General features: G+C 40.9%; 1 protein-coding gene across 7 annotated transcripts in view; it reads left to right on the top strand.

Annotated features, from left to right (window-relative positions):
* rnf220a (ring finger protein 220a) overlaps positions 1–25,436 on the top strand; it is a 554,594-nt gene that overhangs the window by 510,169 nt on the left and 18,989 nt on the right. For 3 of the 7 annotated variants that reach the window (XM_038794120.1, XM_038794117.1, XM_038794118.1), the window contains exons 14-15: positions 15,780–15,854; positions 17,053–17,160. The exons of 1 other annotated variant lie outside the window; for it this stretch is intronic. In XM_038794120.1, the coding sequence (XP_038650048.1) occupies positions 15,780–15,854; positions 17,053–17,160 (183 nt within the window). The remainder of the gene's footprint in view (positions 1–15,779; positions 15,855–17,052; positions 17,161–25,436) is intronic. 3 more of the 7 variants (XM_038794125.1, XM_038794122.1, XM_038794119.1) reach the window with 2 other exon arrangements.

The raw sequence follows: 25,436 nt of genomic DNA, 5'->3' as shown, positions 1-25,436 counted from the left end.
TTTGCGGCCAAGGGAACGTACACAGTACATAGTAGACAAAAATTGCCATTGATCAGAAACTGTACTGGACTAGCCATATTAACACTGTGGCTACTAGAACAGGTCAAAGGCTAGGAGTCCTACAGCGAGTAAGTCGCCTGTCCACCATCTACAAGGCACAAGTCAAGAGTGTAATGGAATACTCTCCACTTGCATGAGTGCAGCTCCAACAATACTCAAGAAGCTTGACACCATCCAGGACAAAGCAGCCCACTTGATTGATTCCCCCTTCCACAAACATTCAAACCGTCCACCACTGACGTACAGTGGCAGCTGTGTTTAACATCTCCAAGATGTACTGCAGTAACTTAACAAGGTTCCTTCCAAACCCACAACCACTACCATCTAGAAGGGCAAAAGCAGCAGATATAAGTCACCACCCTGACTTGGAAATATATCGCTGTTCCTTCACTGTCGCTGGGTCAAAATATTGGAACTCCCTTTCTAAAAGCACAGTAGGTGAACCTGCACCTCAAGGACTGTAGCGGTTCAAGAAGGCAACTCAACACCACCTTCTGAAGGGCCTAACCAGCAACGTCCACATCCTGTAAATTAATTTTGAAAAAGTTAACACAGTTTCAAAAAGGTGAACATGCTGCCTGAGCTTTCCTTGTTCAGGAACTTACCAGCCAAATTAACATTAGGAAGTTTCCGCATTACAAAGTTTCACACATGATTAAAACTGTAAGTATCTGTAGTAAAACCTGAAAAAGCTGTGAGTTTTGGTAGGAGAGTGATGTCAGGCTGCTAAGATGAATTGAGGGTTGGTGTGCATGCTTTTACTTTTGCTAACTGACCTAAGCAACCCAAATTTAAAAAGAATGTTTTCACATGTTATTATACTGCGGGGAGGGACGAGACGGTAACAGGCTGAGGAGGTAGCAAAGAAGTACGGAAGGACTTCCAGCAAATTTTGTAAGTAGCTCAAACAATGGTAGGTGAAATTCAGTAAAGTATCACTCGAGAGGAACAAATGGGAGATGCAATTGAGGTGCTGAACTGACTAGCAGACAGATTTTTGCATTTGGAAGTTACAGTTAGCACCACCAGCCATTAGGGCACAATAATCAACAAAGCTATCTGAATGGCAAGTTACGTCAAGCCATTGGAGTACAAAAACTGCAAATTTGGAATTCAAGAGACCGACTAGGCAAAACATAGATTTCTAAAGACGGGTGAGCTAGGCAGACTAAACTACCTCCAATACTTGAGTTCAGCTTTACAATCTTTGTTTGCACAAAAAAAGCATTTGTAATAATGCTTGCCTTCAATCAATTCAGTATTAATTGTGAATACCCAAATGGAAATGTGGCAGAATCAGAGTCGATGAACTTGGTCCATTGTGGTAATCTAGAAGTAGAGAATGCTTTCCCAATATGTTATGAAACCCACTAGGAGCAATTTGTGTCGAGGTCAAGATCCTACAAGTGACAAGGATAGCATGTACAATATAGTAGTAGTGAAACCTTAGGGAACCAGTAATCACATCATGATTAAATTTTGGTTTATTTGGCAGCCAGCACCAGAAAGGATCAGGACAGTCTTTAAACAAATTTCAAAGGGATGAGGGATGATTGAGGAGAAATTTAACTGGGTTATCCCTTAGAAGAATATTACCAGAAGAGAAGTAGAACACTTTTAAAACAATAATGTTCAACCTACAAGATAACAATGTACGAAAGGAAAACAAATGTAAGCTAAATAGTCTGCAACTGAATAAATAGGAAGGAAGAGGACAAAAATGTCCCAAATGTCTTAAAGAGCATAATGAAAAATGGATGTGGAATCTGAGGAAAAGTTAAGAGGGGTGACCTAATTCTCGCTCAACAGTTGAGTTCTAAGGAGAGCTTTCAAGCAGAACAAAAATCAGGGAAGAAATTGCTATGTGTGAGATCTGGATGACTAAAAGTATGCTGCCAGTGGCAGGTTGAAGGAAGTGGAGAGGAGGGTTGCATAGCGTTTGGGTCAGAGGAATAGAATGGGATGTCATTGAGAAAACATTTACTATTTCATAGGGCTGCAGGAAGTCACAAAGTTAGGAAAGGATCAGATAATGGAGGAACTTAAATGCAGCTGTTTTAAATGAGGATTTTGAGGACTGGAATCCAGTGTAGATCAGCGAGGACTAGATGATGAACACACAACACTGGGTATCCAAGGGAATGATTTGAGGTTTACAGGGAATAAAAGACTCATGGCTGGCCAGTAGAGAGTTGACGTAATCACATTTGCTGTTAAGATTTCAGCAGGAGATTGACTATGTGCTTGTCACAGAGGTAGACATGCAGCCTTTCTGATTGGGAGAATATGGATATGGAATCAGAAGTTTAGTTCAGTTTTGAACAGGATTCTGATAAAGCGAAGGTCTGATTCAGCCTGAGACACTGTCGAAAGAGGATAATAGAATTTTCAGCAAAAATACAGAGTGTATGTTTGGAGCAAAGACAATAGGCTGGATTCTCTGCCCCCCCCCGGCCAAAATTGCAGGCAGCGTCGGGGGGGGGGGGGGGGGGGGGGGGCAATTCTTCGCCCCCTGAAAAGCGGCATTGGCACATATCCACGGCCTCAGGCCATTCCTTGCAATGCTCCATCTCCGACCGGCTGAGTTCCTGACGGCGTAGGTTATGTGTGCTGACACCGTTCGGGAACTTTGTGTAGTAGCTGCGGGCTCAGTCCGGCACCGCCACAGGCGATCCGTGGGCAGAGGGGACTTCATTCAGGGCTGGGGGCACTGTGGGCGGGTGGTCCGGGGTATGGAAGTGGCCCAAGGGGGGCACTACTTTTGCGGTCCGGGTCCACGGGCTGAGTCCGCCATGAAGCACGGCGCGACCGCTGCAGGCTGCCACCATGCACGTGCGCGCCCATGGAACCGGAAATGCTCAGGGCCGTTTCGGCAGCTGGAGCTGCCAGCTCTACGCTGCCTTGCTGCTAGCCCCCAGCAAAATGGGGAATTGGTGGCCATTTTGCGCCAGCTTTCCTGGCATAAAAGACCACCGTTTTCACGCCGGAGTGGTGACTTAGTCTCCCAAATGGGGAATCCAGCACAATGTATTTTTGCATCACAAATCCATGACCATTGACCATCTTTTCCACAACATCATGTTTGAACCTTGCCAATCAGGTTTCTGCCCCTGACACAACTCTGATGAGGTCCTAATCAAATTCAAAAAACAATCTCTGTGACTGGGACCATGGTGCATTATTCCACTTTTTCTTTTCTTCTGTGCAGCCTTTAATATGGAGCAACAATTCCATCATCCTTCAATGCCTCTCTGTTATCCCGTTGAATGACAATGCCCTTGCTTGATTCCTATTGACTCTTGACTCTTGCCTATCCAGTCATAGCCAGAGCATCTTCAGCAATGGCTTCTCCTCTACTACTGCCCCGTTAACACTGACATCTCCCAATTATCTGTCGCTGGACCCAGGTCAACATTAGTCAACGTCATGACTTCCAGAATCAAAGATACAAGAGGTGACTAAATCTAAATTTAGTTATTATAGAAAGCAGGTAATTCCCATCAGATGATAGAATTTGGGAGAGTATAGCATGGGATGCTGCAGATAGCGTAACTAATTATTTTTAATCCAGATTAATGACTGATAGCAAAACTAAATGTAAGCTTTTTGATGGCATAAAAATAGGGCGATTGAGAGTTTGCAGAAAAAACTTGCAAATGATATAAATCACCGTTGCAATTGGGTAAAGCAATGTCAGATAAAGTTTCACAGAAAAAAATGATTCCATGTTGATCCTAAGAATAAACATGCATATGTGAAGATTGGGATTAAATTAGCAGAAGAGAAATTAGGTTGACCCATTTCAATGTCAACACTATGGTGAAGCAATTTTAAAAAAACAAATAAATTGCTGAAATATATCGGAAAGGATCTGTCTTTGGAAGTTGTGTTGAGGATTTACAATTTATTGGTTCATATTTTATTCCATTCTGTTTGCCACAGCACATAAACATATACTGGGAGAGGGAGCAAAGAGCCACATTGATTGTGGATAAACGCTGTAAAAACATTAGCCGCTAAGGGAGAACAAAGTGATACAAATTTAAATTAATGAAAAGAGTATTACAACTAATAAAGGGAAAATTTGGCAAGATTTAACTCGATGTTTGGTAGCACAGTGGTTAGCACAACTGCTTCACAGCTCCAGAGTCCCAGGTTCAATTCCCGGCTTGGGTCACTGTCTGTCAGGAGTCTGCATGTTCTCCCTGCTTCTGCGTGGGTTTCCTCCGGGTGCTCCGGTTTCCTCCCACAGTCCAAAGATGTGCAGGTTAGGTAGATTGGCCATGCTAAATTGCCCTTAGTGCCCAAAAAGGTTGGGTGGGGTTATTGGGTTACGGGGATTGGGTGGAGGTGTGGGTTTAAGTAGGGTGTGCTTTCCAGGGGCTGGTGCAGATCTGATGGGCCAAGTAGCCTCCTTCTCCACTGTAAATTCTATGCCTATAGTTCTGCAGGAAGAGGTTAGGACGGTGTTCGGAAAGAGTCAGGATGATATGATGGCATAAAAAAGAACTTTAGTTGACTGAATGATTGGTTTCTTGCAACTTGTTGATGTGCACCGTCCACTCGAGGGTACAAAGTGTTAATCCGTGTTCTAATCTGTGGCTGACTTCCGTTGCTGAGTGGATGCTCACATGGAGAGACCCTGGAAACAAACTGGCATTCTGAGTAGCTTCACAACTGCTGTAAAGTTGCAGACATCAACAGTATCAATTGCATCTTAATTTAAAACTAACAAGCACAAGGTGCTCTGGCATATATCCCATTATGAGTGGGAATCTGAGGAATGTCTACAGTAATCTTTACAGTAGTTTCACTTAAACCCATTCATGACTGAGAACAAGGTTGAATGTTAAATGTTCAGTTTCCGTTTCTTACTGAATTTCACCAGGAGCATCAGAAATTATGCCATTTTCTGCCTACTTAACGAAAGCATGGTGCTTTATATTGTCTATTTAAGAAGTCTTGAAAATCATATTTGTGTAGTTCCCTGAGCAATTATGGTGATAGTGCCAGAAAAAATTAGAAAGCTCTATCTGTAATATCTTTGGGTGTAAGTATAGATTACAGCCCATAGGAGAGATTAGGTTTCATCTGCATGTTTTATTTTGTAGTTGGACCATGAATGCATAAAACGGTGGAGCAAAGCGCCACTTACAAGATCTGTGGACTTGGTATGGTTTGAAAACTTGGAAAGTTTAAAAAAAAACAATATATTTTCCATTAAAAGACATTTTCATTCTGATAATCAAAATATTTCCCATTGAATATTACAATGTTTCTCCTGAGCTGTTGTGAGATTCAGTAGCCTTATTTAGAGAAGCAACTGTTAGGTTAGATTAGGCTCAGCTTGGTTCTCCACGCAATTTCCTTTGATGAGAATGCTTCTGGTCAGTCTCAATACAATTATGGCGGTAAAATAATACTGTCCTTCCCATGGACACTTTGTTATCTAACAGATAATCAGCATGTGGAAAGGCAGCCTGGACAAAAAACATTTCTAATTGGTATTTTAGCTCCTCCTAGTGGTAATCTAACCCATTTGAAGACCTTTTAGCTTTTCTACGGTGTAAGAAACTTCAATTTGAAATAATTTAAAATATTATGTTGTTACGTTATTGCATTTTTGTAGAAAGAACATTGGATCAAGAAGAAGAATGTTCTTTAAAAGATCTGTCTCAATCTTGGCATACAGTTCAAAGCCAGTATAAATATTTCAAAGCGATGCAGTGTTACTCGAGGGAGCTATAAAGATTGTAATTTTTTTTTACTATCCCAGTAGATTTTTCTCTTTCTTTTCCTTCTGAAAATGTTGAATTGTTGCTGCAGTATGGTTCAAAGAGTTTCAAGTGCATTTCAAAAGTCATATGTGCATGAACCGTAACATTGAATCCCATTCAGCTTTTTAATTTTGGGAGCCTTGAAGCCAATCCTCTTCACATTTGATAGCCACACAACAAACCCTTTAAAAAATATTTTTAGCGGATGTGGATCTTGCTGGCTCGGCCAGCACATGTTGCCCATCCCTAATTTCCCTTAAGAAGGTAATGGTGAGCTGCCTTCTTGAACTGCTGCTGTCCATCTGGTACAGGTTTACCAACAGCGCTGTTAGGAAGGGAGTTCCAGGATTTTGATCCAGCAACAGTGAAGTTCCAAGTCAGGATGGTGTGTGGCTTGGAGGGGCTCTTGCAGGTGGTGGTTTTCCATGCATCTGCTTTTGTCCTTCGATGTGATAGAGGTCACGTGTTTGGAAGGTGCTGCCTTGGTGAGTTCCTGCAATGCATCTTGTAGATGGTACACACTGTTGCCACTGTCTGTCATTGGTAGAAAGAGTGAATGTTTAAGTTGATGGATTGGGTGACAATCAAGCAGGCTGCTTTGTCCTGAATGGTGTCAAGCTTCTTGAGTGATATTGGAACTGCACTTATGCAGGCACGTGCAAGATTATTCCCTCAACACTCCTGACTTGTGTCTTGTAGATTGTGGATAGGCTTTGGGGTGTCAGGAAGTGAATTACTCTTTGCAAAATTCTCAGCCTCTGACCTGTTGTAGCTATAGTATTTATATGGCTAGCTCAACTCAGTTTCTGGTCAATAGAAATCCCAGGATGTTGGTAGTGGGACATTCCTTGAAGGTTATGCGGGGGATTCTGTGAGGGTTATGCCATTGAATGACAACACATGATATCGGAGCAGGAGTAGACTGTGTGGCCCGTAGAGCCTGCTCTGCCAGATCATGGCTAATCTTAGACTTCAACTTCATTTTCCCGCCTTCTCCCAATACTCCTCAATTCCTTGCAAGACCAAAATTCTGCCTATCCCAGCCTTAAATGTATTTATTGATGGAGCATCCACAACCTTCCTGGGCAGAGAATTCCAAAGATTCACAGCCCTTTGAGTGAATTAATTTCTCCTCATCCCATTCCTAAATAGTCAGCACCTTATCCTTTGCAGCTCCTGTGCTTTCGACTCCTTGACCAGTAGAAATAATCTCTTAGCATCGACCTAGAAAAGCCCTTTCAGAATTTAGTAGGTTTCAATGAGATCACCTCTAATTCTTATAAACTCTTGAGATTATAAGGCCAATTTACTCAGACTCTCATCATGGGACATCCTCCTCATCCCAGGGACCAATTTAGTGAATTTTCTCTGTCTCGCCTCTAATGCAAATATATCCTTTCTTGAATGTGGAGACCAAAACTGCCACATTCCAGATGTGGTCTTAGCAAAACCCTGTACTATCATAGCAACATTTCTTTGTCCTTGCACTACAATTCCCTTGCTAGAAAGGCCAACATGTCGTTTACTTTTCTAATTGCTTGATGCGTACTAACCTTTTGCATTTCTTGCACAAGCATACCCAAGTCTCTGAACATCAACATTTACAAGTTTCACACCTTTTACAAAATGTTCTGCTTTTCTATTCTGATGACCAAAGTGATAACTTCAACTTCCCTACGTTATATTCATCTGCTAACTTGTTGCCCACTCACTTAATCTGCCTATATTTCTTTGCAGCCCCTCTGTGTCCTCCCCACATCTTACTTTCCCGCCTAGCTTAGTATCAGCAGAAAACTTTGATACATTATAGAATCATAGAATCCCTACAGAGCAGAAAGAGACTATTTGGCCCATTGAGTCTGCAACAACCCTTTGAAAGAGCACCATGCCTAGGCCCACACCCCCACCCAATCCCTGTGACCCAGTAAACCGTTTGGACATTAAGGGGCAATCTACCTCATCTGCACATTTTTGGACTGTAGGAGGAAACCAGAGCACACGGAGGAAACGCGTGTAGATATGGGGAGAATGTGCATACTCCACACAGTCAACCAAGGCTGGAATTGAACCTGGGTCCCTGGCACTGTGAGACAGCAATGCTAACTGCTGTGCCACCATGCTGCCCTACATTACCCTCTGTCTCTTAATAGATTGTAAATGAATGAGACCCCCGCACTGATCCACATAGCTTAGTATCACAGAAAGCTTTGATACATTACTCTCTGTCTCTCCATTTAAGTTATTAATATAGATTGTAAATGGATGGGACCCCAGCACTGATCCTTGGGGCACTCTTCTATTCAATGCCTATCACTTGAAAAAGACCCATTTATGGCCACTTTATGCTTTCTATCTGTTAACCTATCCTCTATCCATGCTAAAATATTACCCCCCAACACCATGAGTCTTATCTTGCCTATTAATCTTTTGCGTGACACCTTATTGAATGCCTTTTGGAAATCCAAGAATACTGGATCCATTCCCCTTTATCTACCCTCTATCCTCAAAAGACTGTAATAAATATGTCAAAGAGGATTTCCCTTTTGTAAAACCATATTAACCTGTTCTAATTATACTGTGCTTTTGTAAGTGCATTGTTTAAACATTCCTTAATAATAGAGATTCCAGCATTTTTCGACAACTGATGTTAGGCTAACAGGCTTGGAGTTTCCTGTTTTCTCCTTCACTCCTTTCTTGAAAAGTAACATTTGGCAAAATCAAAACTACTGTGGATGCTGGAATCTGAAACAGAAACAGAAAATACTGGGCAATCTCAGCAGGCCTGACAGCAACTGTGGAGAGAGAAGGGGCTAACGTTTCGAGTCTGGATGGCTCTTTGACAAAGCTTCCTCTCCAGCTGGAATGAGATATCCTTAACCCTGGCATTGGGCAGACAACACAATTGGAGCTCCTGGTCACAGCTGCAGTGAACAGTATCTATTCCACTGACTATACTGTCTCCTATCACTACTACATTCCTCTTCGCTCCTCCAACTTGAATGACATTCTTCATCATGATGACAGGCTAGTCTGCTCATCCACCTTGCGGTCCTTCTCATCCATACAGGGAGCAAGAACTTTGCACCTGTTGGACAAAATCAGCATCTGAGGCCCCTCCATCACTACATGCTGATTCCCCATATCTCGCTGTCACACCCTCCTGTCCCTGACCATTGACCAACCCGAAGGTTCTGCCTAACCTAAGGGTATGACTGTTCTCTGGAAAGAAGTGTCCAAGTAACTCATCCACCTCCCTGATGCCCTGCAGTGTCCGCAACTCCGAATCCAGCTCAGCAAGTCTCAAGTGTGGTTGTCTGAGCTACAGATACTAAAGACCTGGTTGTCCGGGATTGCAGTGCATTCTACAGATTCCCAAATGCTGCATCCATAACACACCACCAGCCCTGCCATTTCTGCCCAAATATATTTACTTAATTAGTCAATTCGATAGAAGGTTGTATTTGCCTAGCTTGGAGGCAAGATAAGAAAACTCACAAACTACTGGAGGCTTGAAAAAAGTAGATAAAGGAGCACGTCTTCCTCTCTGCACCAAATTCCCACCTCAACCAAATTCCTAACTACATGCACTGTATATGTCTTCACTCCGATATGGTCTCCCCTCCATAATTTCCCTTAATCAAGGGGCGATATTTAGATTCTCTCTTGTTGGATATGGTCATTGCCTGGTATTTGTGTGGTGCGAATATTACTTGCCACTTATTAGCCCAAGCCAGGTCTTGCTGCATTCAGACATGGACTCCTTCAGTATCTTCAGAATTTGAGTAGAAGCAAATGGTGCTGACCATTGTACCATTATCAACGAACATCTCCACTTCTGACCTTATGATGGAGGGAAGGTCATTGATAAAACAGCTGAAGATGGGTGGGCCGAGGACATTAATCTGAGGATCTCCTGCAGTGATATCCCAGGACTGAGATAATTGATCTCCAACAACCACAGCCATATTCTTTTGTTGCAAATATGATTCAAATCAATGTAAAATCTTTCCCCTGATTCCCATTTACTCCAGTTTTGCTCAGTCTCCTTGATGCCACATTCGGTTAAATGCTGCCTTGCTCTCATGGATAGCCACTCTTGTCTTACTTCGAGTTCAGTTCATGTTTGAACCAATGGTGCAATGAGGTCAGGGGCCTAGTGGCCCTGGTGGAACCCAACTGAACATCAGTGAACAGATTATTACTGAGTAAATGGTGCTTGTTAGATTTGTCCATTACTCGCTGATCATTGAGAGGAGACTGATGGGGTGGTAATTAGCTGGGCTGGATTTGTCCTGTTTTTTGTGGACAGGACATAGTTGGACAGTTTTTCACATTACCGGGTAGATGCCCAGCGTGGCTCGTTATTGACATTGTCTGTAGGGTATGATTCAGTGAGTGTGACTGTCAGTCGCTTGAATAGTCTGAGCTGAGGCACGACTCTCCCAATTTTGACACAAGTCCCCAGGAGGACTTTGCAGGATCAACAGTACTGTGTTTGCCATTGTCGTTTCCGGTGCCTAGGTCGATGTCAGGTGGTCCGGCTGGTTTTATTCCTTTCAGACTTCATAGTGGTTTAATACAACTGAATGGCTTGCTCGGCCATTTTGAGGGCCTTTAAGAGTCAACTACATTGCTGTGGATCCGGAGTCACAGACCAGATAAGCTTGGTAGGGTTCCTTCTCTAAAGCCTGTCCTGATGAGATTTGAACTCGTGTTCCCTGAACATTAGCCTTGGCTCTAGATTACTGGCCCAGTGACATTACCACTATGCCACCACTTCCTCACATCCTGACTTGGAACTATATCACCATTCATTCACTGATGCTGGGGCAATATCCTGAAACTCCCTACTTAACAGCACTGTGGATGTACCTACAGCAGAGGTTCAAGATGGCGGCAGCTCAATGCCTCTTCTCAAGGACAATTAGTGATGGACTATAAATGCTGGCCTAGCCAGCGATGCCCACATCCCATGAACAAATACATTTTTAAAAAATCTGGTGTAATGAAGGCACTTCTCTTCCCAAATAATAAGTTAACTCATTGCAATTTACAGGTCAAACTTGGGACCTTCCCATTCTCTATTGCTCATGTATGTACAAATTAAATTCATTTAATCATTGCGATAATTGTAGCTTTTACTTTAATGTTTTTTCTCCCAATAAGAAGTGAATGTCTCGACAGACCAATAAAATTTGAAAATTAAAAAAAATGTAATCCATGTATGTAGAAAAGGCATTTGCTGAGCTCTTTGGGCGCCTTCATTTTTAAAAGTTGCGCAGCTGCCCTGCAAATTTTATTTCCGTAGTTTAAAGATAGAATTAAACACAACTTTTATTTTATAAACTAGTCTTCGGTACTACTCATTATGAAGATATTCAAGTTTTCTTTTCTATTTTTCGAATGCATGATTTCATGTTTGTTCCACAGTTTTGTAATGCCTTGGTATAACAGGAGCATTAATGGGCTATAAAATGATCCAGGCATTCTTAAAATTAACCTCTGCTACAAATTGTTTGTTTGTAAAATAACAAGATGTTGATGAAGAATGTTATGATATTCTTCTTTTGGAACATGTTAGAGGGAGATTCACCTTCTGTATAAAGTGTTACGTGTGCCCAAACTGGAAGTGCTCCATTCTTCACAACTGGAAACCTGCATCTGGGTGAGAAAGGAAATGTGGAATGTTGTTGAACGTACACTTCTCAGGTAGTGAAGAACAGCTATAAACAGCCCTCTAAAGTTGCTGTTCAGTCAGTGTTCCTGAATACAAACCATTTCAACCAGTTTTTTCGGGAATAAGAATGTTGAAATGATTTGTTGTTCTCTAATTCCCCATTGCAAATGGGTGGCATTTAGACTGTAAATAGAAGATGACTTTCTTGATTTTTTTTCTTTCATGTGAACATGTTTGCATGTGTAATTTAGTAAAGAAAGATCTTTATTAGCGTGGACGTTTCCCCATTCTCAGTTCTTGGGTCTGAGTGAAATTCTAGAAATTTTCTAGTACTTCATGAAAAGTTGTTCGATAAGAACAGAGATTTTGAATTACCCATAACGATGATAATAATAATGCTAGTAACAGAAAAGTGTAGAAATAGATTAGCCGATAGTTTTTAGACAGTTTGAGGGAATATGAATTGCAAGTCATCATAGTTTATTTCACGTCAGAAATGCCCACCTCCAACTTTTAAAATGGTTACATTTGTAACTCTTGCGTAAGAATATCCAACACTTTTGCTGTTTTCTGTTTTTCATTAACTTTGTGTTTAGCAAGCAACAAGTTTAAATGCTATCTTTTCTGAAAACAAAATTTTGGAAGAATATTGGAGACACCTCAACATTGACTTGTGTCAGAATACCAGCAATGTCTAAATGTTCAAAATAAAAGAACAAAGGTGAAATGCTGTAAATGTGAAACAAAAAGAGATATACTACAGGTCAGGCAGAAGATGTAAAGGGGAAAGGCAGGTTAATATTGCAGGTGACAACCTTTGTATTAATGGCAACCTTTGTATTAATGTCAATTTCAAAGTTGCCATGTGTTAAGTGCAACATTTATTTTGTATGGACACAGCTGTGTTTGCTCGCCAATTCACAGATTTCACATCCCATAGTCGTCCATTTCTTCTGCAATTTAAAATGCAGATTTAGTATCACAGAAACGTATTCCAAGGGCCTATTCAAAATGCTGTTTTGCTGTAGGAGAGGAGGTGAGTTACAAGACAGCACCTCTGTTGTGGTCTTACAAACAATTGTGAGGAAACTTCAACTGCATGCTGTTAACAAACCCTTGGATTAGGTCACTGCTGCCCAGCCAGTAAATATTACGTGTCGTATGAAATATATTTTAAATCTCTGCGGGTGCTGCAACTTTAATTTTTAATTTCATTAACACGACTATGTCATACCAGCTGTTGTCTACAACAGGCAAATGGTGTTTGTATGAGCACACCCGCTATAAATAGTGGGGTCTGTATATGTTTATAATGGAGGCTAATGACCTTCCATTTCATCTACATGGATAAAATCTGAAAACTTGCTAAATCATGACCAAAATAGGATGTCATATTAAATATTAAGCTATTTTAGCATGGAAAATCTATAGTTGAGTGAAACTTAAGTAGGAGATGCCACAAAATAACACAAAGGATAAAGAAGTAAAAATATATCAGCAACAAAAACACAGGTTGGTCAAATGGGCAGATGCAGTTTCTCCTTATCCCGAGGTAGTCCCTCAGGATCAAGGACGACTTGCTTCCACTAAAGTTTGTGTTCTGAAATGGCTGATAAGTCCAGTGTGTGATTTGCAGACTGCCACATGCAGGACAAGTGGTGCTTTAAGGGCCGGAAAGATAAGGTGTTTGGAGTTTGTGCGCTCCCACTGACATTTCGCCTCTGCATACTTTTTCACTGCTGTTTCACTGCCTTCCCAATTAAATCTCCATTTTGGTTGCTTGCAAGCCAGAGATTCCTACAAGTCAGCAGGATGCTAGATCTCTTCAGGGATACTTTGAGGACATCCCTAGAGCATTTCTGCTATCTTCCTGGGAGTCTCCAGCCTCAGATTTTTGAATAGAACAGTTGCTTCTGGAGCCTGGTGTCAGGCATACAACCGGAGCAGTTCTGAGTGAGGAACACCTCGATGCTGCGCATGTTGGCTTGGGTGAGGATGCTGCTGTTGGACTACCTTTCCTGGCACCGAATTTGGAGGATCTTGTGAAGGCACCCACTGATGTTACTTCTCCAGTGCTTTGAGGTGCCTGCTGTAGTTTGTCAATGTATCTGAAGCATTTGGACCATAGGGATCACCTGCTACCCAGTAAGCCATGACTTAACCTTGGCGATGCAGTGAGCAGCATAGTAGCACAAGTGGATAGCACTGTGGCTTCACAGCGCCAGGGTCCCAGGTTTGATTCCCTGCTGGGTCACTGTCTGTGTGGAGTCTGCTCGTTCTCCCCATGTCTGCATGGGTTTCCTCCGGGTGCTCTGGTTTCCTCCCACAGTCCAAAGACGTGCAGGTTAGGTGGATTGGCCATGATAAATTGCCCTTAGTGACTAAAAAGGTTAGGAGGGGTTATTGGGTTACGGGGATAGGTTGGAAGTGAGGGTTTAAGTGGGTCGGTGCAGACTCGATGGGCCGAATGGCCTCCTTCTGCACTGTATGTTCTAATGTAGGTAATGTGGAGAGACGCATTTTGAAATAAAAAATAAAGATGTTGAATATACACTTAATGGGAAAAGGCATTGAAGGATGTAATTGAACAGCCAAATCCAGGAGTTCAAACACATCATTTCTTGAAAGTGTGCATGGGAGTAAATAAATCATTAACGAAGGCCAAAAGAATTTTAAGTTTTATTAATAGAGGAGTAATGGCAAGAATACAAAAAGTAATGTTATAACATTGGTTGGCCATATTTAGAATACTCTGTGTAATTTAGTTTGCCCCGTTAAAGACAGAGCACCAGGGTGATGTCAGCAATAGGAAACTATAGTTATGAAGTGAGATTTTTGATATTGAGACTTTTTTGTGCTGCAGCAGCGAAGACTAAGCTGAGAATTAATAGCCATGATGTGGAGATAACGGCATTGGACTGGGGTGAGCACAGTAAGAAGTCTTACAACACCAGGTTAAAGTCCAACAGGTTTGTTTCAAACACTAGCTTTCGGAGCATTGCTCCTTCCTCAGGTGATCTGAGGAAGGAGCAGTGCTCCGAAAGCTAGTGTTTGAAACAAACCTGTTGGACTATAACCTGGTGTTGTAAGACTTCTTACTGAGAATTAGTAGATTTTGAATAGAAAATTTTGAGAGCGAATAGGCCAGGTTTATTTTGTTTGGTTGGGGAGTCATTGAAGAAGGATCAAATTTTAACTTGTTAATGAGACTGAGAAAAAGAGATTAGGGTTATTTCTTTAAATGGAGGCTGTTGAGATATACAATGCTTTGCTACAGGAGGATTTGGACAGAGATCGTTGCATCTTTTAAGGGAACAATGGAAATATATTTGAAACTGAGGTAAATGATGAGCAGCAATTATGTCCAACTAAATAGTGGACTAAATATTCTTCGACCTAGGCCCTAAATGCCACCAGGTTCCATTCCCCCTGTATTCACTGACATTTATTGAACCCTGTTTAACACTATCTTGGCTTTAAATTCTCATCTTGTTGAGGCTTTATTCCTCCTAACTTTGTAATTTCCATCGACCCTACAACTTTCCGAGATATTTGTGCTTCTCCTAATTTTGGCCTCTTGAGCATCTCCGATTTTAATCGCTGCACCATCTGCCAAGGCTCCAAATACTGGAATTTCTTTCCTGAACTGCACTGCCTCTCCTTCCTTTAAGGTGCTCCTTAAAATCTACCTGTTCGACAAGCCTTTGCTCATCTGCCATAATGTGAAATCAGTGTGGCTCAGTGTCAAATTTTATTTGATAACATACCTATGAAACAATGTTGAACATTTTATTACATTGAAGATCTATATAAATACAAATTGTTGTTGTTGTTAATGTTGATACAAGGCTTTGAGGAGAGAGCAGGCCCTTGGGATTAGTTTTAATTTGGACCTAGCTAGACACAATGGCTGAACTAGCTCCCTTATACCTTGTAAACGTCTATGGTTCTACAATACTGGAGGGTGAGCAGAAAGGAGGAAACTGGGTATTATTGCATTGCACTGAATATAGCACAAAATGAGTGGTTGTTGCTACATCACACACATTTGGCTCCCTTCTGCATAACACTTAATTCAAAGAAAATCCTTGGTGATCTTGTTTGTTGAACACAATTTAAAGGATCCCAAGCCCCAAAACAAAGACATTTAAATTGTATGGAAATTTGTAAATTAAATAAGGATGATATCTGAACTGTAGATACTTTTCCTATTTTTCTTAAAACCATTCTTCAAAATTAGTAGGTTTATTTTTTATTTTATGCAGGACTCCTACTCGATGCCCCTCACATCAATCCAGTGTTGGCATGTTCATTGTGAGGAATGCTGGCTCAGAACACTGGTAAGAATATCCTTCCATTTCTTCATGTTGTTTCTTTTCTTTCTGTCGTTCTGCCCTAGTGCCTTCAGGGAAAAGTGTTCTAATCCGTTCAAACATTGCAGTACAGAAGGAAGCAATTAATAAGAAAATGCTCATCTGTTTCGCAGCCAGCCTTTTCCAATACACAATTTATTATATAAACACTTTCACGACGTCCTTTAAAATTTGCTTGCTGTGGCGGCTTGTTACTAATGTTACCATTAAACCATACCCTGAAGACAGCAATAAAGTTGGAATGCTAGGCCCTTGCATCTTTAATCAAAGTGAATGCTTGTAATCTTGTTACTGCTCCCTTTTTTGTATGAAACTGGGCAGCACATAGCAAACTGTTTGTGTGTACGTGTGTATGTAAATATGTAATAATCATTCATTATTTTCATTAACTTAGCTTTATTTAAACAGAGACATTTTATAATAAGGAAATAAAGGAGGGGGATCCATACGATTTTACGACATAGACCATACATATAACAAATCAAACGTCTCCAGTACTGTAACTACAATTAGTGCAATAAAAGATTGGAGGGATGGGGGAGTTTTCTTCTCTCTAAATGCCTGACTACAATGGCACATTGCCAAAGTGCTAATGAGGGTTTGAAGTTGAAAACACTAATGAACTAAAAAGGAAAGCATTTATTGTTGAGTTTAGCACACCATGGTTGAGGTAAGTTCATTACAACAATTAAGGTACTCCTTTAGATTTTGATTCAACACTTCCTAACTTATAATTATTGCCAATAGTTTAATGTTTCTTTGTTCATCATATCCTCCACAAGGGAGGGAGTATGATGATTCTCTTACCTTATGTTGTTCCAACTGCACCTTCCGAGATTTGATTACTATACATGTTGGTGAGTCTTCAGGTTTGTCCAATGTGCCCCCACGTCGCACCACTAGCGTTGAAACTAAAAGGCCTAGTTTGCACTATGTTTGTTTCAGGCTTGATGTCGCGGTAATACGTAACATCTCATTTCATTCTTCCAGTCACTGGGTGATGTTGATTGTTCGTGTGAAAGCCAAGAGATCATACTTTGGGGCCATTGATAATATTTGGACTTGGGGTACCATGCATTGACTACTAAGGTCATGCTAAAGTAGCACATGTGTTCACTGTCAGGTGTTCCTGCATTAATTCCAGCAGTTCTACCTCCCATTACAGATTGCCTGGCAGCAGAGACACAAGACTTGGCACTGGAATTGTAGACAGGGGCAATGTGGCACTAGAACTCTTCCATACAGCACCACGGTGTGGAAACAAATTGATTTGGTACTGTGTATATGTGACAAAAATGAAACATTTTAGTCTTTTAATATTATTTTTCTACTGTTGTCCACAGTGTGTACAAAGAATAAAGATCAGTAATTTTTGTTTTATGCAGGCTGGAGGAAATTTATGTTACAGTTAGCCTAACATTCACACCTGAGGACAGAGCAGGCACATGTGTAGTCATAAGAATTCTCGATTGCTGCCATCGTATGTGGATGGGAACACAGAGTTTGCAGGAATGGTTTTATCAATGGGGGAAATATGTATATGAAATTAAAAAAATGAAATGAAAATCGCTTATTGTCACAAGTAGGCTTCAATGAAGTTACTGTGAAAAGCCCCTAGTCGCCACATTCCGGCGCCTGTCCGGGGAGGCTGGTACGGGTAGTAACTGATTTCTGTTGAAACAAAAGGAGTTATTACATTTGAATGTAACGGTATTGGGTTGTCCTTATTTTAAAGTATCTTTGATGCTGGATAAACATGAACAATATGCATTTATGTAGCAACTTTAATGTAGAAAAATATCCCAAAACCAGAGATGCAATCGGTCAATATGGACACCAAACCAAGAAAGGAAATATTAAAAGTGTGACCAAAGGTTTTGTCAAAGAGGTGTGTTTTAAGGAATTCCAGTACATGAAGAACAGCATGGCTGCCAGTGGTGGATGAAAGGATATGAGGTATGCACAAGCTGTCAAAGATTAGAGGAATAGAGAGTTGGGTGTATTGGCAGAAATTACAGAGATAGTGAATCAAGGTCCTGAAGTGATTTAAATTTTCTGAGGGTGAGAATTTTAAATTGTAGTTTGGGAGCCATTCTAAGTCAACAAGGGAAGGAGTGATGGTTGACTTGGTATTAATGCAGGTTAGGATATGTAGCAGAACCTTAAATGAGCTGGAGCTACCGGAGCCTGGATGTGGGAATTCCTGCCAGAAGAGCATTGGAATAGTTGAGTTTGGAAATGCCAACGGCATGGATGAGATTTTCAGCAAGAGGGGCAGAAGTGAGCACTGTTCCAGAGGTGGAAGTAGCCCGTTCTTGTCACAGTGAGGATATGAGGCCAGAAACTCAGCTCGGGACTGAATAAGTCATCAAGATTGCAGGCATCTTGCTTCAGCCTGCGATGGTGGCCTGGGACTAGTGGCAAGATTATAGAATTTGTAGCAGGGACTGTTTAATTGACAAAGAATGTTCTAATGTGTTTTAAGGAAATGCAGAATTTGAGAATGGGCTTTGTTTCAGCACATAGTCAAAGGATTTGAAATGACAGTTCAGTGGTTGAACTTGCCTTAGAAGTCAGAAGTCTGTAGCCAGCAGAAAAACTGATTCTTGCAGCCATTCACCACAGAAGAAGTGAATGCACATTTTCATGGCTTAATGTATATTGAGATATAGCTCAAGGGAAGCATCTTTATTATTCTGATATATTGTGGAGGGTAATAACGTTTGTAAATTATGATAAATACACTCTTTTGCAGTGAATCCTGCATTCATTTATCTGTTAATGTTAAATAAAACATTAGTTGCTTTATAGCCTCAGTCTGGCCTGACAGACTAAGTTCAATCTTTTCCTGTCCTTTTTTTGTGTGTTCATAATCGATCTAACGAGGACAAAGGGAATCATATAGTGACATGTAAAACATTTCACTAAGCCAGTTTACAGTAGCAAAGTTCTTTGATCAATTCCTGGATCTTGCTATCACTAGCCTAAATATTGGGTAGGTACCCGGTAACATTCTTCTTGGGGAATGGGAGATCCTCTTACTGAATGCTTGCTGATTGTAGATCTAAAAGGAATATCTTATGAAAAACACAGAAATCCAAGTGTAAGAGATGTTCCGGTACTGCTTGTGGGTTTTTCGATAGCTGTTGATATGGTTAGATTGTCAGGCATTGTCGCCCAACCTGCTCATTCCAGTGATTCAGATAGATTTTAAGGAGCTCCTAGTAGACTAGTTCTTCTATTGTGTTGGTCAACATTTTCCCTCAATCAACAACATAAATATCAGATTAATTGGTCATGCGTTGGATCTTGCTCTGTGGTATTTACATACATGAATTAGTTCACCAGACGAATTTAAATATAGGAAGACTTTCTGACATTTTCGGACGGTGTGAGAAGCGGTTAAGTAAATGCATTTTTAAAAATGTATTTTTAGACATGCAAGTGCATTTTCCAAATTGTGGTTGCACAAATCCAAGATTTCTTTGTGACGTTGGATTGGAATGTCTCGGGAAAGTCTTCCTTTATTCTTTCAAAGCTTTATGTTTTATCATAGACCGTAGAACCAGGCTGAACTATACTGGCAATAAGCTCATTTGTGTACAGTCGTCATAAAAATCTTTTTCATGATTTTTTTTGTTTGGAGTGGGAGTGGGGAGCTTGAAACGTCCTTTCACTGTTCAAACTGGGTCTAATATGTTAATACTGAGATGTGGCGAATCATTGATTCCACAGCTACACTGTGACACCATAACAGATTTTGAATTAATCAAACTGACCATTCAGTCTACCTTTTGAATTCAGGACTAGCGTTTTATTACTCGCAACCCCTGCCCCCAGAAATAAAATTCCATGATATTAAAACAGAAAATGCAGAATAAACTCAGCAGGTCTGGCAGCATCTGTGGAGAGAAAAACAGAATTAACGTTTCAAATCTATATGACTTCTTCAGATGCTGCCAAACTTGCCGAGTTTATCCAGCATTTTCTGGGGGGTTTTCAGATTTCCAGCATCCGCAGTATTTTGTCTTAATATTAAGAAATTCCAGTGGCGTGGAGTCTCTGTTTAACTGTATTGATTTTTTACCATCCTGCCTTGGAAATATATTGCTGATTCTTTATTGTTGCTAGGTCGAAGTCCTGGATACCCAAACTAAAAATATTGACGGTGTACCTACACCATATCGAATGTAGTGGTTCAAGAAGGTGGGCCACCACCTCAGGAACACTTAAGGATGAACAATAAATGCTGGTCTTTCCCACGATGCTGACATTCCCATGAATGAATATTTTTTTTAAGTTAGGCTTAGAGATACGTTGACCTGCTTACGTTTCTGCATTCCCTCTCAAAATGAATACAGTACTCATTATCTGGCCATAGGACATCTGAAACATGGTGGTTTGAGTGGACAGGTAGGTAGCAGAAGCTTCTCACAAGCAGCACAATTGATCATTTCCACTTATTATATCTTCTTGAACTGTTCCACCAGTTCAGAACTTTCATAGAAGCTGCTTGTCTTTCTGTAATCCAGTTATGGTGGATACAAGGCCCTAACTAGGAGAGTAACGTTGCTTGTACATAGTCTTCAAGAAAGTAGTCATCTCAGAACTCTGATATACAATGAACATATGTTTACATTGTAATAAAGGACCTGTTATAGCATGTGTTTGTGGCATATGAATTTGCAGCCTTTTGCAATTTGGTATCTGCACCCCTGGAAGAGCCGGGTAGGATTCCCAAGTACACCCAGAGCTACTGTCAGATTTTAACAAACTAACACTGTGCAACCTTCCTTCCTTGCTCCCTCTGCCTCTTTTTCACAATTACTTTGCAGCTTGTTCTTAGATTTTGCTCATTGCCTGAAAAGAATTGTTCTGAACGATGAACTAGAGCTATTTGGAAATATGCTCTGTATCCGATAAACTGAACCTGCATTGAGGTTTTGCTGTCATTTAAGAAAGATGATAAAGGCCAAGATGTCCTTTGTCCCTTTTCAGCATGAAAATGTGTTCAGGTTGAAAGTGTCAGCATTAGGACTCCAAGATAGTAAAAATAATGGTTTCTACACTAATTAAGGCAGTACTGATGACTTGTCAGTAATGCCATCTTACTGGTTGATTCTTAGTATGAAATGTTTCCCTACATTTTATAATTCAATGCCTAATGTATTTACAAATAGATCTGTATCTACTTGGTATGATACTAACCCTACATGCATTCTGTGAACTTCAAGCACTATTCAGAGGGTTACATGATAAATAGAATTTATTTTCTTGCACTGGTAGTTCTTTTTACATCAGCCCTTGTAATAAATAGTGCGAATGAAAGAGTTCTGAGCTCTTTTAAGTAGAGTTTGCATCAGCAGTATGTCACTTATTGTTGTTTTGTTTTATTCTTTCCATTTTTAATTTTGCATGCTCACTCAAGACTGAGTTGTCAAAGATTTTTATTAAACTATTTGATGCGAACATTGAAATCAAACAGCGCTATAACATTGCACTTCTGTTGATAGTGGTTGCCAGCTGGTCAGGAATGTACAGTTTTCAGCAAGCAAGATAGTCCTTCGCAGTTGGTCTAGGAATGGATGCAATGTTGGATTTCTGTATCAGAAGGCAGTACATTATTCAGCTTGTCTGCTGTGATTCACAAAGTGACATTCCCTGCTATAGTGCAAAACACTAAAAGAGTGTAGTCAGCTTTTAGATGTATCCTATTACTGACTTGTTGATAAATCCAACGACTATAAATCGATCTGGACTGTTAGTAAAACTTGATTCTTCACTTGTGAAAAGAACATCCATGAGGAAAGCATGTTTGTTTTGCAGGGGAAGTTGTGTTTTGTAAACTTGTGATTTATTAGGAAATGAATAGCCAGGTTTTCCCCAGTGAGCTGTTGTGTGTTGGTTATAGGAAGTCCGCTGAGCACCTAATCTGCTCCCCTGCAGTAACTTATCACTGTGCTGCAGAGTGACATGACTGCAATAGTTTAGATTAAAGCTGGAAAAAGTGAAGGCACATAACTTGAAGTTGTGTTCTTACAGCTATTTAAACCTCTCTTTCATCAGTAAAGAAAGCCTACAGTACGCAGAATGTCAAATACATTATCATTTTTGAAGCTGAGCTCACATTTTTGACCAAATGTTTTAAACATCAGAGTATTTTTCTCTTCTTTTGGCCACTCATACTGTTGAGAGCACTGGTAATCTATTCACAAGCTTTTACCAATTCAAATATTCGTTTTATTGTTTTGAGATGTGCAACACATATGTGCAATCCAACCAAAACAAAAAAAGAGTCCGTGGACGGACTGCTGTCTGACGGTGCCGAGGATCTGGGTTTGATCCCGGCCCTGGGTCACTGTCCGTGTGGAGTTTACACATTCTCCCCATTGCATGGCTCTCGTCCCCACAACCCAAAGATATACAGCATAGGTGGAATGGCCACGCTGCCCCTTAATTGGAAAAAAATTAATTGGGTACTTCAAGTTTTTTTAAAAGAGTTTATTCTGACTGGGATTATAGGAGTTGTTCCAGGTGCTTGTAGCAGGGGGAATGACACCATGCTATCTAACGGCCCTGTTTTTCTCTGGCTTCAACAGGAAATGCCCTTCCAAGGCTGCACTCAGCATTGAGGTGCTCTGTTTGACAGTGCAGGAAGAGATCGTGACACTATTTCTAAATGGTGTCCTGATTTCGCGACCCCCAGACCGTCCCAACTCATCTGTTGGGAGGGCTCCAGGGCAAACCCCCCCCCGTGGCACCTCACCTCATTCTGGCACGACACCCCCGGGCCCGATCCACAGCACAGGCAAAATATCGCTTGGGCACTGTCAGCCTGGCACCCTGGTAGTGCCAGGCTGGCACCGGATGACAGCAGCAGTGCCAGGGTACCACCCTGGCCAGATGCCAACCACCCGGGAGCCTTCGATCACATGGGGAGAACCCACAAGTGCTGTTCCGCTTGGTCCTTGTTTGTGGGGATCTGTGCTAAACACCACCTGACTGTAGCTCTTTGGCGAGGCTGGTAGTTCCCGGCAGCTGGTTAGGTCAGGCATCAGCAGAGTTAAGTGAGCTAAGTCTAATGGGTGGGATCCAGTGCGAGGTCATGTTCGATCACACAAGGCGTAATGACCATCGGGAACCCCGGAAGAGGCCTCTCGTGGGATGTACTGGCTGCATCCCGTCCTAATTCCAGCGGAATTTTGTTTCTGGAAAAGTGGCATAAGTCACTGTACTGGGAATAGAGAATGCAAACCTATCTGCTTCCTACCAATTTGTGGCTCTTCACACATTGGTAAAGTGCAGTTGATGGTTAGTTGAGCAAATATAGCACTAACTTCATGCATTGTGATATATATTTGCTCAGACAGTCAACTGGGAAGCATTGTTTGGGAAGGCTGAACAGAAAACAGGTAATAAACCCACTCCAGAAGTTATGATTCTGTGTGCACTTTGTTTTGTATCCTGCAATGACCGTGGGACATTCTAATATCAAGCAACCCTTGGGATATGTAGTCATTGATCCATGTAAACACATTCCATACAAGGAAAGATCTTAAATTTGCCCATATTCTGCCAAAATAGCATAACTAAGATCTAGCAGTCTGATGGCTATTAAGAACACAGGATTAACAAACTTGGTTGGCAAGTGAACTCGAGCTCCTCCGTTATCTTACTGATTATTCTGTTAATATTTCAGTTAGTGGGCATCATTCTTAAAGTATCTCCTTTTACCACTCCAGCTTCTGATAATAGTTAGAGGTAACCACACATTCTAATGACTGTTCACACCTTTTTGCTGTCGCTTTCTTTGACAGATGAGACAAGGGCGGTAGATCATTTACCCTTTTTTTGCAGACATTTGTTGCTTGTTATCATTACGAGAAAAAGCAAAGCCTGTGTGGGTCATTGATATCTTTGAGTGTAATGTCTGGTAATACTTCAAGATTAATGTTTGGAGGTCTATATCAGTTGTTAACATAAATGCATAACTTTGCAACAAATTGTGTCCAATAGCTGAGAATTGGGCTTCTAAATATCCAGCAGCTTTGATTTTAAAAAGCATACTACAATAGGGTAAATTTGTCTTCTAGATCAGGCTCCACTACAAATAAACTGAACGTAAGGCACTTCTAATTGATAAATGATGCAGAATTGAAGGGTTCAAATTCTAGGCACATTGGGTTCGGTTTTAGGGCAGGAATGAGTGGGAACTATATCCTTGTCAAGAGATTAACTAGAGCTGTGGGAAAGGTGAGGGAGGGGGTGGAGGATGCTAAATCTACAATGTAAAATTGATGGCTCAGAAGGTAAGGTAAGATGGAAAGGAACGTAAGACGAGAAGACTTTTAGATTTATAATAATCTTTATAAACTATTTTTAGTGTCACAAGTAGGCTTACATTAACACTGCAATGAAGATAGAGTGAAAATCCCCAGTCGCCACACTATGGCACCTGTTCTGGTATATTGAGGGAGAATTCAGAATGTCTAATTAACCTAACAAGCACGTCTTTCGGGATTTGTGGAGGAAACCGGAGCACCCTGAGGAAACCCACGCAGGCGCGGGGAGAGCGTGCAGACTCAATCAGACAATGACCCAAGCTGGGAATCGAATCCAGGTCTCTATCGCTGTGAAGCAACGGCGCTAATGACTGTGCTACCATGCTGCTAATTATAGATAACAACAATGCATCAAAGTTTTTCTTTTAAATTAAAAAATTCCAAAAAAGAAATCAAGGTGTCAATGGTGGATTGGCAATGCTAATTTGCCCCTTAAGGATCAAAGATATGCAGGTTAGGTGGGGTTATGGGGATAGGGTGGGGGAGGGGACCTAGGTGGCATGCTTTTTCGGAAGGTTGGTGCAGACTTGATGGGCCAAATGGCTGTCTTCTGAGAGTCTATGGTAGTCAAAAATGGTGAAAACAGAAGGGATCTACGTTGAGATTTATATCAGCACAGAAATAAAATTGAAGAACTGGATCTGTTGATTAAAGTAGAAAATTATGATGGTGAAGCGATATTAAACATGGCAACAACTGGGTCAGGATTAGCAAATAGAAAATCTGGATATGTAACTTTTGGCAGACTAGGGAAAGAAGAAAGGGTAGACGTGTGTATATTAATGAGAAAACAATGAAAAGGGACTTGAGGATCAATGGTTAGAGAGAGATGCATGCTAAAATTTAAGTTATAGTTTATGGACATTTTAATTGTTGATAAATAGATTGGATTAAGGAAAATACTTGCACTGAGAAAGAAAATCTTATTTTATCAGTGTGTTCAGACCTCAGTAAGTATTTTTGAAGGGAGGAAACACTACTTCGCATTCTCTGGTTAATGGGGTGGAGTAGGTAGATAACCTGAAAGTAGGGAAACATTTGCGCAATATTTGATTCAGCGAAAGAGTAGAAGTGGAAGGAAGTTGAGGGCATGGGAAATTATATTGAAAAATACATTATGATGAGTAAAATTGGGTCTTGCCCAGATTACTGAAAAATGATATTGGCAAATAAACCTATTGTTCAGCAAGATAAAATGCATACAAAT

This window comes from Scyliorhinus canicula, chromosome 4 (genome assembly GCF_902713615.1).
Source record: "Scyliorhinus canicula chromosome 4, sScyCan1.1, whole genome shotgun sequence".
NCBI classification, from domain to species: domain Eukaryota; kingdom Metazoa; phylum Chordata; class Chondrichthyes; order Carcharhiniformes; family Scyliorhinidae; genus Scyliorhinus; species Scyliorhinus canicula.
The sequence above is the reverse complement of the archived record's forward strand: the minus strand, read 5'-3'. Positions and strand labels throughout refer to the sequence as shown.